Raw genomic sequence first — 14,830 nt, forward strand, 5'->3', positions numbered from 1 at the left:
CAGAGAAAAGTATTGGCAAAGGGAGAAATTTGGACCCCTGGCCATGCGTGTCTTAATCAATTCAGCGCTCATTTAAAGACAGCAGTTTACATTATTGATCGCTCTCGTACTCTAATTTCACCATTAAATATTTTTTAGATGATAAATATTTCTGTTAGGATTGATTCTTTCGTCCTGAAAATGCAAAATCTGAAATGAAACTGCTCAGGCGCTGCCTCCCCTAATGATGTTGACATGATTTTACTCCACCCTCGTTTGCATCTACTAATTACCCTCACACAATTGGGTTTTCTGGATGTTTTCATACCGCTCTCACTGTCCTAGCTCATCTGTCAGAGTGGTTTCTATATGTCAGCAAAGAAACTGGTTGCCTGGTGGCCAAACGGAGTCCAGGCTTCAAAGTCTCCTTTCTCTTTGTGATCGAAGTTCAGGCTGCAGTGGCTTTGAAGGAGAAGGACACCCATGCGGTACTTTGGATGAGACTCCAGATTCCCCGCTGCACATCATCTTCTGCACTCTGCATCAGCAGCGATGTTCTTGAGCGGTGCAGACGCTAAATGAACCCCCAGATGAAAGTCCCTAGGATTAGGCAAAGCCTTGAAGCCATGCTCCTTCCTATCAGTAGAGATCAGAAGGAGTCCATATGTTGAACAGTCAGAGCAAAGTCCTGCCTTCTTCTGTCATTAAGAATGACCTAGAGATGTTCTTCTAGCTAGTTACCCACCAGGAATGAGTCCTGATTCCTCTTCCTGAAGCAACATTGTGAGGAAACACTAGAAAATCCTGCCATTTCATTGCAAAGATCTTCCATAATTACGCAAATCCTGCCATGATGTGGGAATTCGGGAAGGATGGAAGTAGACATTGCACTATTGTACTGTTCTAATGCTGTGTTTCACAAGAGAGAAGTCGGGTGATAAAGAGGTGATGGAGTCTAAAAGATGTCTGTAATATAGCATAAATAATACTATATAATATAATATTTTACTTTTTCAGAGTTGAAGAAATACAAGAGATATGAAGTGCTGATGACGGCATATAATGTAATTGGTGAGAGCCCTACCAGCACACCAGTGGAAGTCTTTGTGGGCGAAGCAGGTAGGTAAAAGGAAAATTAGATTTTTTGGTTTGGTTTTTTTTTTGAGTACTGGCATGTGTTAGTGTTCTCCTGATAATATTTAATATTTGTCCAGGAGAGGGATGATTTGAAAAATTCCCTACTCATGATCACTAACAGGTTTTTGGAGCGTCCTCTCCAGGAATAGGTTGGCGCTGGCAGTTTCTCGCCATTTGAAAGCCGGTTGGTCTAAATGAATAAGGGGAGAAAGGGCATTTGAAAGAAAGAAGAGAAAACATTTTTGGAGTTGCAGGAGGATGACTGTTCATACCAAATTAGCTTGAGGGAAAAATTGGCTCAAGTTAAAGAAGTGAAAAGTGGAGGACAGGAAAGCCACAAGGGAAAAGCGACAAAACTACAAAACAAGGGAGACTTGGAAAGCTGGTTCTTTTATTTTATAGCTCTCTGTGTAGAGATACTGCCCGTGCACCACACCGTGCTGTATTTTTATGCTCTTGAAGTCAAGAAGACGTTGTGTCCAGTTTAACACTAGCTTCGGAGGCGCGGGCGGTGGTTACTCTTAGGAACACGCAGACTCTGCAGCTGCATCCAGGCTCTACAGAAGCTGAGGGTCAGCGCCACTACCCGTGCCTTTACTCATTATCCATCTAGTGGGTGAATCCAGGCTGTATTTATGAAATCTAACTTGCTAATCATTTTAAAATCCCTTCGTTGGATGGCCGGAGGTGGAAATCAGGATGAGAGTTAACGAGACACTTCTTTGAGCACGTCGTGAAACGGGCGATTTCGCAGAGCCCAGATAACCCGCAGCCGAGTCTGTTCTTCCCAGTAACTCCGGCTGAGAAGCGCAGGGCTGGAATAGCTGATGTCTTCCTCACAGCCACGGCAGCGGTGCCGTATTTATGGTGACCCCAGCTGGAGGGAGGCTAGCACCGAAGTGGTTGTTAGTTATGGTATCAATTTCTGCAGCAGCATCTTTTGAAGCTCAGAACAAGAATAGGCGACACGCTCCCTCCTGTTGTTCCGTCTGCCGCCGTGAACGAATGTGATTACGCTTCTGTTCTTCTGTCTCAAGGCTAGGATATAGAAGCTATCAAACCCAGCACTAATTCATTTTATTATTATTCATTAAGTATTCTATTGCTCAAAAGTAAGCAAAGCACATTCCTTTAAACTCTACTGCACATTTTTTTAAACTCTACTTAACCTTTTCATTTCAAATATGGTGTAACAGTCACTATCTTTCTCTGAAAACATCATAAATTAATCAGAGCAGCATGGTTCTGGAGAGACAGCTGGCAATATTTACATTTTTTTCTAGTTTGCTGCTCCTCCGACTTACTTCTGCAACTGCAGCAAAGAAAGCCCCAAGTGGAGCCAACTGTATCTGGCTTCAAAATACATTTTTGTTTCAGAGCTAAATATCTCACTGCTGCAAATGGAGCCAGCTTGTTCGTTTATACACACGTACGCAGCACAGAAAACCGGCTGGGGAAAAGAAGGAAATGCTGTTATATCATGTCTTTTAATCCCACGGTCCAGGTCTTCCTCATCGTAACCGGGACAGGGAACAGCGCAATGGAAGGAGCTAAACTTGGGAGGAAACTGAGATACCCAGGAGACCTTTTTTTTGTTTTCACAGGCGGGGCGGGTATATCTGAAGCTGTAGCATGACTCAGATGGTTTTTTAGAGATACCCGATTTACCTCTGGTTAGGGATGATCCAGGTTCACGCGCTAGAAATGACGAATGTAGGATCTTCCTGCCGATTTTCACTCTTGTTGTGTGAAGTTATTACGCTTTGTTATATCACTGCCTCTTCCACCTCCAGAACTGGCTGTGATTTATCCCGTGAGTAAACTGATTGGAGCTGGTATTGCAATTTAAGTTTTAAATTGATTTGTGACACCTTTGAGTTAAAGCGTGCTGCGGAAATACAAGGTTTTGTTGTTATTGTTTGCTTGATGTTCTTACCCGCGGTACAGGCAGTTAAGCAGCAAGCTGGAAAAAATGGGTCTGCTTAGCTTCGGCAATGGGGCATCCACGTTAAAAACAGGGAAAACCTTCCCCATAAACAACGAGTGCTGACAGCGCAGGCACAGCACCGAACGCAACCTGACTGAAGAGGACCAGTCCCTGGTCCGAAGGCCCCGGATAACTTACGTCTCAGGACTGTTAAACGGTGCCTTGTTCTGCCATAAGGGTCGCAGTAATTCTGGGAGGTGCAAGAACGCTCCTCTCTCGGTTGTAAAAAGGAATATACAGTAGGTGCCTTCGGGGAAATGCGCTGGGTTTGAGCCAGCTCAGCCGAAATACCCCATTCTGTGCAGTTCTGGTGGGCGTTTCATACAGCGTGGGGCAGCTGGAAATAATACTGATGGTTGATTGTGCTGTTCGGCTTCTCTGTCTGGTGCAGCCAGACAAGCGATGCAGAAGGAGGAGTATCTGTAGTTCCTTCCTTCCCTCTTGTTAGATTGGAAGACTTTCCTATCATCATATCTGGATTTTTACAACAAAAGCTCCTGTAGGCAATGGAGTCCCCTGACAAACTTGAAAGAAAATGTCATTAAACCCAACCTTCTGGCAGTTTTGCCAATCAAATGAGTAAAAAGCACCCGAACGGGGAGTTTCTCTCGAGCCCTGGGGTGCCGTTGAGCTGTACCCCAGCCGACAGCCCCCTCGGGCAGCCCAGGCACTCGGGTCTCACCGGCCTCTTACTGATGGGCAGGGGGCAATTTTGGGAGACAACAACCTGCTGGTAGGCAACGGGTCAGAAGTGAGTAACAGACCTCTGTATCCTGACTTGCCTGGTGAATAAGGGAGCTGGACGCAAGTGTTTTGTGGTTTTGGGGTTGGTTTGGGGGGTTTTTTTGTGGATTTTAGGTGTTGGGGGGTTTTTGCTACAGGTAGAGCAAAACCTTTTTCTTGTTGCAGTAGCCCATAAGATCAAAGCCCGGGCCAGGGCTCCATTTTGAGTTCTGCCTGGATATTTGCAAAAAACTCGCTGGTGTGGAGAGGAATTCTTCCCCGCATCAGGAGAGCGGGCTGCACGTCCTTGGGCTCGGTGCAGCCGGGAAGGATGCGCTGCCTGTTCAGTCCGTGTCCTTCCCCCACCTGCCTCAGGCGTCGGCATCCCTCTCCTCCGCGGACCAGAAGTTCCTCGTAACGTCGCCTTTTTAGAGCCGGCTGCAGCTCTGCCCTGCTCATTAGAGAACCATGTGTATCTCCCGACAAATGACAGAAAAATTGAAAGCCGCCACTTGCAGAAATTAGGAAGGGAGTTGCAGCCCCGTCGGCAAGCCCCCTTCTCGCCTTGTTAATTCATTTAACAGTTCAGCTGTCAGGGATGCCGGCTTTGATTGGGAAGGCAGCGAGTGTTGCTGGGTACCGATATTCATCCCAGCCCTAAATGCAGCTGCTACCAGAGGTGCTGTTCTGCTCGACTGAAATTAAGACTCTGTTAGAGCAGCCACTATATCAAGAGCATTATTCTACCAGGTTGCTGTCACAATCTGATTGTGCGGTGGGCTCCGGAGTTCAGGAGACTCCACTACCTGCATTTTAATTAAACAGAAATCACAGGTTTGGGGCAGGCGTGCTTCACCTAATTTGGGAAGGTGAATAAAATGGAAGGCGGCAATACAAATCCTGTGCTAACGAGCCTGCAGCCTCCGGTGCTTCTCCCATATACTGCAAAGCTGTTCTGGATGAAAAATAATGGAATTCATAATTTCTTCCAGCAGCTGCTGCTGGAGGAGAGCGCGTGTGTGCAGAGAGGAGGCAGCAGAAGGGGTGAAGTGCACCGAGAGACACTCGCCTGTAAACAGGTTGTAAATCCATTTGTGTGAAGTGGGGAGCGATGTGTGTCATTATAACTGATAGTGACATTGGTGACCTTCAGAATCCACAAGAACTGATGAGGCTGGTTTGTTGTTGTTGTTGTTTTTAATAATGAGAGCTGGTTCTGCAATGGGAAAGGCAAAGAGTAAAAAGAGCTGGGAGACAGAGATCCCTTCTTAGAAGTCCTCCGTTGAAATGCTGCCTCGGTTGTTCCATCATCTTTCACAAAAGGTTTCCTGGTCGTCTCACTTTCTTCAAGTGAAACTGCAGCTTGGAAAGGAACAGGAGCGGGACAGAGGGACAACTGCTTCTTCCCTCTCTTTTCTTACCATCTTCAAAAACCTGAATCTACCTCTCGGTGCAGAGCTAGCAGACACCAAAGCAAATTTCTCACTGTTATCTGCAATTGTTTTCATCTGCCCTCCTGCCTGCGGCTCCGCAGGTCCTCCTCGAGTTCACAAGCTTTATTTTGTCCACCCATAGCTGACACGTGGAGGGAAGCTCTGCTCTGCCAGTACATCAGGGGAGGCACTCAGAGCTGCCTGGCCATCTCCGGCATTTTCCAGACAAGTAATAAAAACCATATGGAAAGCTCCAAGACCAAAAACAGTGATTTAGGTTTGGGAAAGAGAAGACAAAATAGAGAGAAGCAGCCATGCTAAGGAGAAAGAATCCTTTCATGGAAGCAAAGACTTGACTCCAGGCACCCCTTTTTAAATTGCTTCTAGCGAAGAGCTCTTGTCCCTTCTTACCTGGTTATGTGTTCTGGCAACGTCCCTTTGTCTCCCCTGCTAACGCCAGGGAAGGTTGTCAGAACAAGCGCTGCTTTGTCCTTGCCCTGGTTTCAGCTGGGTGAGAATTAATTTTCTTTTCTAGTGGCTGCTGCGTTTCCGATTTGGTATGAAAGGAATGTCAATAACGCATATAGTTTTAGTTGTTGCTAGGTGATGTTTATAGTCTTCAAGGGCCCTTTTCAGCTTCCCATAGAAGCTGAGAAGGAGCATAGACAGAACAACGGAATGGCCACGGGAATATTCCATACCGTAGACGTTCGTGCTGGGTATATAAATGGGGGTTGGCCAGGGGGGGCAAGAATCCGTGATCACCGCTCGGGTCGGGCTGGGCAACAGATTCACTGGGCGGTGTGCGTGATTTGTGTCTTTATTCCTTTAGCAACCCTAGTTGCTGGCTTAGGTTAAACCACGACAGTCCCTGAGTCTGCAGGCCTCGCTCTTTTCATACGTTCGTACAAAATACCCTGCGTGGTGTCACCTCCCCGTCGTAGGTCACTTTCTGGAGAAGGGAGTCCCTCAGCACTACCTTGCCCCCCCCCCCCACCTTTCTCATTTTAGCACAGAAGCTTTATCTCCTTCCCTGCCCCAAATGTAGCCGAGAAGACGCTGTGCAGAGAAGTCCCCTGTGCCTCCTCGTTAACAGCCTACAAGAGGAATGACAACATTTCGACGCATTAGAGCTGGCAGCTTCAGTCAGTCTGCTGTGGCCCCCTTGGCTGTTTTCTCCTATCTGTTTGGGACACGTGGCCGCGTCTCTCGGTGGCTGGCTGTGCGTATGCAGATAGGGATGCGTTGCTGCTGGCACAGCTCTGGGAGAACTGGGTGGGCATTTCCACCCCAGACGCCACTGGAGAGGGGAAGAGAAGGATTATCGTGGCCATTTCACATTGCAGTAGTCTAAAACCTGTCAGCCTAGGGACAATATCTATCTTCCCTTGATAAACAAAAGGGGTTGGAGGGAAGCTATTGGAAAGTAGTATAATAAATAAATTATTGGTTTTGCTTGCTCACACTTTGAACAAAGGGGCTGACCTTCCTTGGCGCTTTAGAAGCTCCAAGCCTTTGAAACACTAAGGTATTTGCCTTTTAACGGTTGACACTTCTGAACATCAGCAAAAGGCTACTTTTGGGGGATGGCAGGGTGTTTGAAACGTGGATTTTCCTGTTCCCCTCCCCTTTAAATTTAAAGAATCTGTAGAGCTGTTCCGATATCCTGCTCATTTGTGAATGAGCTTTACGCAGCCGTCCCGGGAACGCCCCGCTCCAGGCGTGACACTGAGTTCTCATCCCGTCCCCAGTGTCTTTCTCCTTAGGAAGGAGAAGGTCCCCTCTGAGCTCAGAGTTAAAGATCCAAGCCACGTTCTCCAGCAATGCGCTAAAAGAGCAGAGCAAAATCAGAGCAGAGCAAGAAAGGGAAGCTACAGGAAGACGGAGAGGGGAGTGATGAGTCGTTTCCTGTTTGGACTGGGAAAGAAACCTTTTTTTCAGTTTCTCTTGCATTACTGGAAACCTTTACACCTGTATCCTAACAGCATTCCATTTCTGAGAGCAGGATCAGCCACCGCGTACATCCCATCAGCATTTTGTGGTGTATTTTAAGCTCCTCCAGACTCGCTCTGTACACGGTTTCCACTTGGGGCTTGTCTGCAGCAAGTCCAATTTGGATTTGTTGTTCCCCTCAATGCAGCTCCACTGGTGGTAATAGCAGTATAGATGGCACTCGGCTGCATTATCTAATCCTGCAGGGCCGTGACAGGATAGTAAAAAATAACAAACTAAAGTGTGCCTACATTAGAGCATTAGTCATTGCTTGTGTGTTCCTGGTGCTGCTGCACTGCTGGGCAATTACGGATATGAATTTCTAGACAAACCTTGACTCCCTTTCCTACTCAAACTGGCCATTTTTTTTTTTTAAAGGGTAGTTTCACGTTCTTAATCCGTTTACAGGTGAGCACAAAGGTTTCATAATTAAACTCCCAAATTCGGTAGCTTAGCTCAGTAGCTGCTCTTATAACGGAAAGGCAGAAAGTAACTGTGCCAGTGTGAGTCTGGAAGAAGTGTCCTTAATGTCAATGTGTCAAAAAGACATCCCTGCAGCTCTCTGGAGACTGAAATCTAATGTCAAGGCAGGAGGAAGCAAAGTCTAAGTGAGAGTCGTACTGCTGTCAAAGCAAGTTATTCTACCATATAGGAGAAGGAATTTTAAGAGAATGCACTGGAAAGCAGCGTCCAGATTGAGACATAGATTTGATGGGCTTATTTGACATCTTTAATTCTCCATTGACAGTCCAGAAGCTCCCTAAAATGATTTGCAATGTTTTTATGCTGCAAGTAAAAGCTGAATGCGCGCCTCATTAACAGCTCATTAAGTTGTTAATATTGGTCATAAGCAGCCTTTGGTACAGCACAATGCTTTATACTGTGCGGCGGCTCCTGCTTCGCTCTGGTTTAATTGCCTCTTTTTATCACGTCTCAATGTAGGAAAGATGTTTCTGTCCAAGCAAAAATATCATCGGTTTTTGATCAGCTGAGCTTGCTTCTCCCCGCCGCTGCGCTTGCTGGTGTGGGTGGTGTTGGGCTGCGATTGCCACGCGACGTTTTGCTCGGATGATGAACTCCCATCTCGCGAACCCAACAATTTGATGTCGATTTTTCAGCGCTGACTGGAGCCCCAGACAGGCTCTCCCTACTCAGATTCACCGCCGGGACTCCTGTCTTTGTGCTGTGGTTGGTGCAAGCAGCAGTGGGAGCGGTGGGACAAACGAGCTGTTCTGCTGCAGCGTTATATGGCCTGCGAAGAGCCGAGGGCAGGGACATCCCCGCGCAGTACACAGAGGGTGGGGGGATGAGAAGCCTCATCGTGTATGCAGAGCCTTACTGAACTAACAGCAGAGCTACTCCATTAAAAGCAAAGGAATTAACCTTCCTTTCAAAAACATGAGCAATCAGTAGTAAAGTAAAACGGGCCATAAATTGCATTGGTAAAGAAGTGGGGAAAGCCCCTGGCTGATAACTCAGATTCAAGCAGACGCAGGCTGGAGCTTGAGTGTTTTTGACTAAAGGGTAACATTTGCAGCCAGATTTCTCTTTCCTCTAATTGCGCAGTCCTGCTCTGCTTGTTTTCAGTCATCCTGGGATATGTCAGCAAAATGTTGTAAGCATTTTCATATGGGTCTCAACTCCCGTGGCTTTGCCTCCTCTGTACGGCTTTGCTGTGAAGCCAGCTGTAGAGAAACACAGTTGGTTTTCTTTTCCGACATCTGTTTGCTGTATCCGTCGTCAATCATGGAACTGGAGGCATTTCAGGTTGCCTGGTGTAGACTGAAAACAAAAAAGTTGCCATTTTTTTTCTTAGGAAAGTATGAATTAGCAGTATTCCAAAACGTCTTGGCCACAGCAATCTGGAGCCTGAGATGATACGGGCGAATAGGACCGCAGTGATGAACTCAGGGATGCTATGACTGCAAAATAAATAAGGAAAGAGAAAACTCTCCCTCAAAGTCAAGAAAATGCAAATTTAATCTCTCTCCCCTCAGGAGCACAAGATCACGGCCCTCCACGGGATCCCTGGGGTTCTCAGACCATCGCAATCTGTAAATCCTAAATTAGTCCCTCATGGGGCTCAGCTCCCCAGACTTGCGCTAAAACCACAGCGAAAGGTTGTCGGCAGTGGCAGATCTCACCTGCTCAGCTGGACTTCATTCAATACAGCTTTTAACATTTGGTATAGGGCAAACCCCGTGGAGATTCCCCCTAATTAGTTGGTGCGCTCTCTTGACTTCGGTGGAGCGCAAGGGGTTGTTGGTGCTTATTAGGCTTCAGTAGGTGCTGCCATTACTGTTAGTGAAAATTAAGTGGGTGCTTTCATCAGCTGCCATGAACTTGTGATATTATGATATTGGAGTGTGGGATGAACAAATTATAATGAGTGGAACACGACTATAAGAGGAGGAGGAGGAGTCTTGAGAACCAGAGAGCCTGGGGAAATAGTCCGAAGTAGGTAATTTTGCCTCTGTCTAACGGTGTAGCCTTTTCTAAGAGAGTTGAGAGCGGTACTTTCCCACTCGGTGCTTCTCCCGGTGCACGTGAGGGAGGATCAGGCCAGAGTATCAAACACCGAGCAGTTCTTCGCCATCCCTTGCACCCTTGAACAACCTTCAGTTCCTCCTGGGGGGCGAATCCTGCGCTCCTGAGAGCTGACGCTGCTCTCAGTTACACAATGTTCACGCAGGGCCGGCTCCACCAGCTGCAGCGGAGCTAACCCTAATTTGCATTGATGGAAGGGAGAGGGGATTTCAGCTTGTAGGTTTACGCCCGTACGTTTGTTTGCGCGTACCTAATGCTCGTCAGGCTCTTGCTGCTCCTGCCCATGGGTCCGTCTCTGCTGACTGACGGGCCGCCTGCCTGCGTGTGACCATATCCCTGTTGACACAGAAGAAATAGAGGAAAAAGCTCATTTTACTGTTTTCCCCCCTTCCTGTTTTAACCGCCTGCGTGCCCTTTCCAGAGGCAGCCTGACGGTTCTGTACAGACTTTACCTCTGGGCCGGGCGTTCTCAGTCCCTTGATGGATAATCTCAGTATGCAATGTGATAGCCTGGTTTAGGGTTGCATTAGCTAAGAACTGTGGACTTCAGCAAAAGAAAAGTGTGTAGTTTTTGTTTGCAGGCTCTAACTCTTTCGCACTACTGCTCCATGAGATTCGCCGCGCTTGTAGGTATTGTAATGCGATCACAGGAACTTCTTCTGCATCACTCGGATCGTGTCTCTCCCGTGAAAATCCTGGATCGCACGTGGCTCGTTGGGAAATCTGAACCCCGTATTGAAAGATTAGTAATCACAGCAACAGTGTTTTCACCACCGCTGGAAGAGATGGTGAGGGACAGGATGAGAATTACTTCTGCTTGAGTCACTCGCCAGTTTATGAAAGTTCCTCATGAATAAGTCATATCCGTGGAGGTTTCCTCAGAACATGATTGCTGCCTCAGTTCAAAAAAATGGCATGGGCAGATAACCTCCTAGAGTCTGGGTCCGTGGAAAGGATACTCCCTTTCTAGTCCTTGTTTTATTTCAACGTTTTTCCGATATGTGCAGTGAATGTCATTCCCTCCCTCTTTCCTCCACCCCCGCCTCCCTCTCCTACCTCTGCAGATGCTGAAGACGTGCACAGCCAATGCTGGGAAGCTTCCCAGTGCTAAGCAAAGAAGCTGGGGATGTTACATTGGGGTATCATTTGCAGCTGCTGTTATTTATGCTTTTTCATGACTTTAATGCCCTTAAAAATTTGATGTGGCAAAACACAGCTACTGTACTGAGGGTGGTATACAGGGAGGGGGCCAAGTGTCTGCCTACCCAGATAATATCACACAGAGTAAAGCAATTGCAGGTGTGCTAGATTCCCAAAGTCCCCATCCTGACAGCTATTCGCTTTCTCCTCTCCACCCCTACTTCTCCACTGAGGTAGGTTTGTCTGTTTATCTTTCTATTTTCGCGTCCATTAGATTGTGCTCCCTCTCCAGCAGTGTTCACGAGGGTGAGAGAGATGTTGTTCAAGTTCTTCTTGTATTGACTTCCATTGGTCTCTCTTACCCAAGGAACGTTTCCATTTCTCTTGCGCTCATCTACGCAACCATGTAAATCAAGACATGCATCAACATCTCTGGAAAAGGGTTCTCTCCTGCTGAGACCCAGCTTTTCCAGCTGCTTTAACTGCCTCCCCCACCCAGTAGGAGGTTGGGCTTCTCCAAGATGGGGGAGACCACGTTGCTCCTTTCCTGAGACTCATTTCGAGCCGCAGGGTGACGCAAGCCTGACAAAGTTAATAACTGGCAGAGCACTAGGTTTTGGTGCCGAATTGTCATGCGTGAATAAGTGGGTAGGAGGACTCAGGGCCAAGGTTAGCGAATGGAGTTGCGTTGGAGGGGTTAAGACCCACATCCTTTTGGTGTATTATTGCATCGGAAATACACCCGAGTAACCCCAGAAAGAGCATCCCTTGGAAAAAGCGCACACATAGGAAACACAGCCTAGCTAAAAACAGCCAGAAATTGGTGGGAAACGTCTTTTACATTCTAAATATAGCTCGTGCCACTTTGTCACAGCGGAAGGCAGCTTCGCAGTAGCTGTTTTTGAAGCACAATTAACTAATTGTTATTGAACTAATCAGCATCGCTCACGCAGCATTCCTGATGGCACAGAGGTACTGCTGCACCGGGGAAGCGTTCCTCGCTCCCACCTCTCTCTCCCAGGCACTGTAAGAAAATGGCCAATAAACACTGAAGGTTTTTCGCTCATGCTGCTTTGCCGTCGTGGAAGGAGTGACTACAACAGCTGCAGATACGCCTTTATGCTCTTTCTTGGGAGGTACCTGTCCTTGCGTTCCTTCTCTAAGCCCACACTGCAAGAAACCCCCTTGCGTTTCGCTTTGCCCGTTCTGCAGATGAGTCCGGCTGTTTTATCTCGTGACCTTCTGTTTGTTGTGTTGTCTTTGGCTTCTGTAATCCACTTAACTGTTGCGTATCTACGCCATAACTTGAGGGCAGTGGCTGCAACGGGAGAAGAAACAATCTGTTCTCCGTCCCACTGCAGGGACAGAACTTCAATACGGCAAAGACGGTTTAGGCTAGGCATTCAAAAAAAAAAAAAGAAAGAAAAAGAAAAAGCAACCTGAGAGTTATTTTAAGAGTTATTAAAATAGGAATATGCTGGCGGAGTTTGTGTGGGGATGGCAGGGGAATCTGGAAAGAGGTCAGTGACGGAGATTACACAAACATCTGACCGGCCGAGCTGATCCTGGGGTGTGGGTCTGAGCATGTCTGAGCCCTCTCCAAATCCTTTCCAGCTCTTTTTTTCCATGACCGTGTGTGCCAGGAACCAGCACGTGAACTCTGGAGGCTCGTGCTTTAATTGTCAGCACATGCGACACTGGGCATTGCTGTGTCTTCTCTCTTGTTACTCTGGAGGTAGATAAGATTACAGCTGATACGTGAACACGCCACCATCCCTCCATTATAACATGGAGACACACAGATTAGAGGCTTTTTAGGCCTGGAGCTGTCTCTTTGTTCTGTGTTTATACAACACATTGTGCAATGAGATTCTGGCCTCTAGGTGCTAACACCAAAATGCAAATATATTGATTACTAGGGAATAAAAGCAGGCATGTTCACAAAAGCATGCTTTGATGAACTGGGGGGAAAAAGCTTGCGAGATAGGAAAGGATCAGAGGTCTTTAGAAAACAGAAATTTGCTCGGGATTGTTTGGAACTACGGGATCAAGCTGATGCACAGAAAATCTTCGGTCTCTTTCACTGCATTTTTCTCCTCGTTTTCTGCCTGCGTGTTTATTTAAATGGCACCAGTATCAGGGAATCTTGTCCCAGACTTGTCTGTGAATCTTCTGACGTAATACTGGCACTATAGAAACAATTAGGAAATCAGCAGAGGAGAAATCCTTTGCTACCCAGAAATTGGAGCAGATATAACGGCAGCAAGGAATGCTTCGTAAAAGCAGTTATTAAGTTTACCCAATGCATCACAAGGATTTGTAGCCTACCTGTGCTCCAGAGCATCGTGGCAACTGTCCCTAAGAAAAGGAATCGTAGTCTCGTATTGATGAAAAGCTCTCGGTGCCACGCAGCCCAGACGGCAAATATCCCGAGCAAGCAGCGAGAAAAGCTCAGGTGAACCTCAGCGATGGTTAGATTAGATATTAGGAGACATTTTTTCACTGAAAGGGTTATTAAACATTGGAATAGGCTGCCCAGGGAGGTGGTGGATTCACCATCTCTGGAGGTGTTTAAAAAAAGGGTAGATGGGGCACTGAGGGACATGGTTTAGAAGTGGCTCTTGTCAGGGTAGGCTAAAGGTTGGACTCGATGATCTTAAAGGTCCCTTCCAACCTCAATAATTCTATGATTCTATGATGCCCGGCGCTCCGCTGCGGGCAGGCCACAGGGGATTTTAAGCACCTTCTTTTTAAAGGTTATAAGGGTTTGCAAGCTCAAATTGCCTGCAGTGTGATCCGAGGCTGTCCAGTACGACTGGAAAATGAGGGCAGTTAATATGTTTAAATGTGGATTTAGATGCGTAACTTTCTTCGCGGGCTCGTTTTGAGACTCTCTTGCGTTTCCAGATAGATTTGTCGTCTTTACGTGATCCTGCCAACATCAGCCCAGTCCATAGATGGTGATGGTTTTTTTGCTAATTACTATACAACCTGCTCAGCCTTTCTCCTTACTTTTTGCCTGAGAGAGGATTTCAAGGAGACCGTCTCAAAGGTGAATTGAAATCAGATAAGAAAATAAATGTTTACAAATATCTGCATGAGATTCCAAGGCGGGATACGTGCTCAGAATTAGACATCTTGAATACATACTTTTTTTTTTTCAGGGAAAGCGAAATGCTTTCCACCTGCCAAGAGCTGAGTTTGGACCCTCGGGGGTGCGTGTCCCTCCTGCTATAGTTGATAATGTCACTAACACCTCCAGCAGTGTGAGGTATGCAGCTTTAACCTTGCTTTTTATGTATTCCCGATTTCAACAGCCAGGAAAAAATTCAGAGCTCAGTAATCTTGAACTGCGTTCCTAGAAGGTAAAAAGGCCTTTGAATTCACCTTTAAAATGCACTTGCTTTTATTGGCTCAGGCTGTCCGTCAGTGAACGGTTTGGGGTTTCAAACAGGTGGAGTCTTTAGGGATGTGTTTCCTCCTTTTTGAAGTATTTCGTTTCACCCTTAACGTAACGCGCTGTCTGCACGGAGCCGCATCAAGCGTCAGCAGCACTTTCCTGCTGTCCCTTGCTGTCAACAAGAAATCTGTGCTCAGGAGAGGAGGGACACATCAGCCTTTGAAAGTTGAACTGAGGGACAGACTCACAGGGCACAAAACCAAACAATTTGCATCTCGTCGGGGCTCTGGGGTAGCAAAGAGAAATGTCTTTTTCCACATTGTCTCTTTTTTTTTTTTTTTTCTTCTCCCTCCCATCAAATTTTCCACCGCCGTGCCAGCAGAAGTGCAGCTCCAGCAGCGAGCGTGTCAGTGGAGAATGATCACTGGCAGTTTTTAACCATTGTGTTTCTTAGACGTGCTCCAAAAAGGATTTGAGAGAAAAAAAAAAAAC

At 46.8% G+C, this 14,830-nt stretch overlaps 1 protein-coding gene across 4 annotated transcripts in view; it reads left to right on the forward strand.

Annotated features, from left to right (window-relative positions):
* Positions 1 to 14,830, forward strand: part of SDK1 (sidekick cell adhesion molecule 1) — a 405,671-nt gene that overhangs the window by 360,655 nt on the left and 30,186 nt on the right. For all 4 annotated transcript variants that reach the window (XM_074596464.1, XM_074596462.1, XM_074596465.1 and 1 more), the window contains one exon: positions 997 to 1,098. In XM_074596464.1, the coding sequence (XP_074452565.1) occupies positions 997 to 1,098 (102 nt within the window). The remainder of the gene's footprint in view (positions 1 to 996; positions 1,099 to 14,830) is intronic.

The sequence above is a fragment of the Larus michahellis genome, chromosome 8 (assembly GCF_964199755.1).
Source record: "Larus michahellis chromosome 8, bLarMic1.1, whole genome shotgun sequence".
Lineage (NCBI taxonomy): Eukaryota > Metazoa > Chordata > Aves > Charadriiformes > Laridae > Larus > Larus michahellis.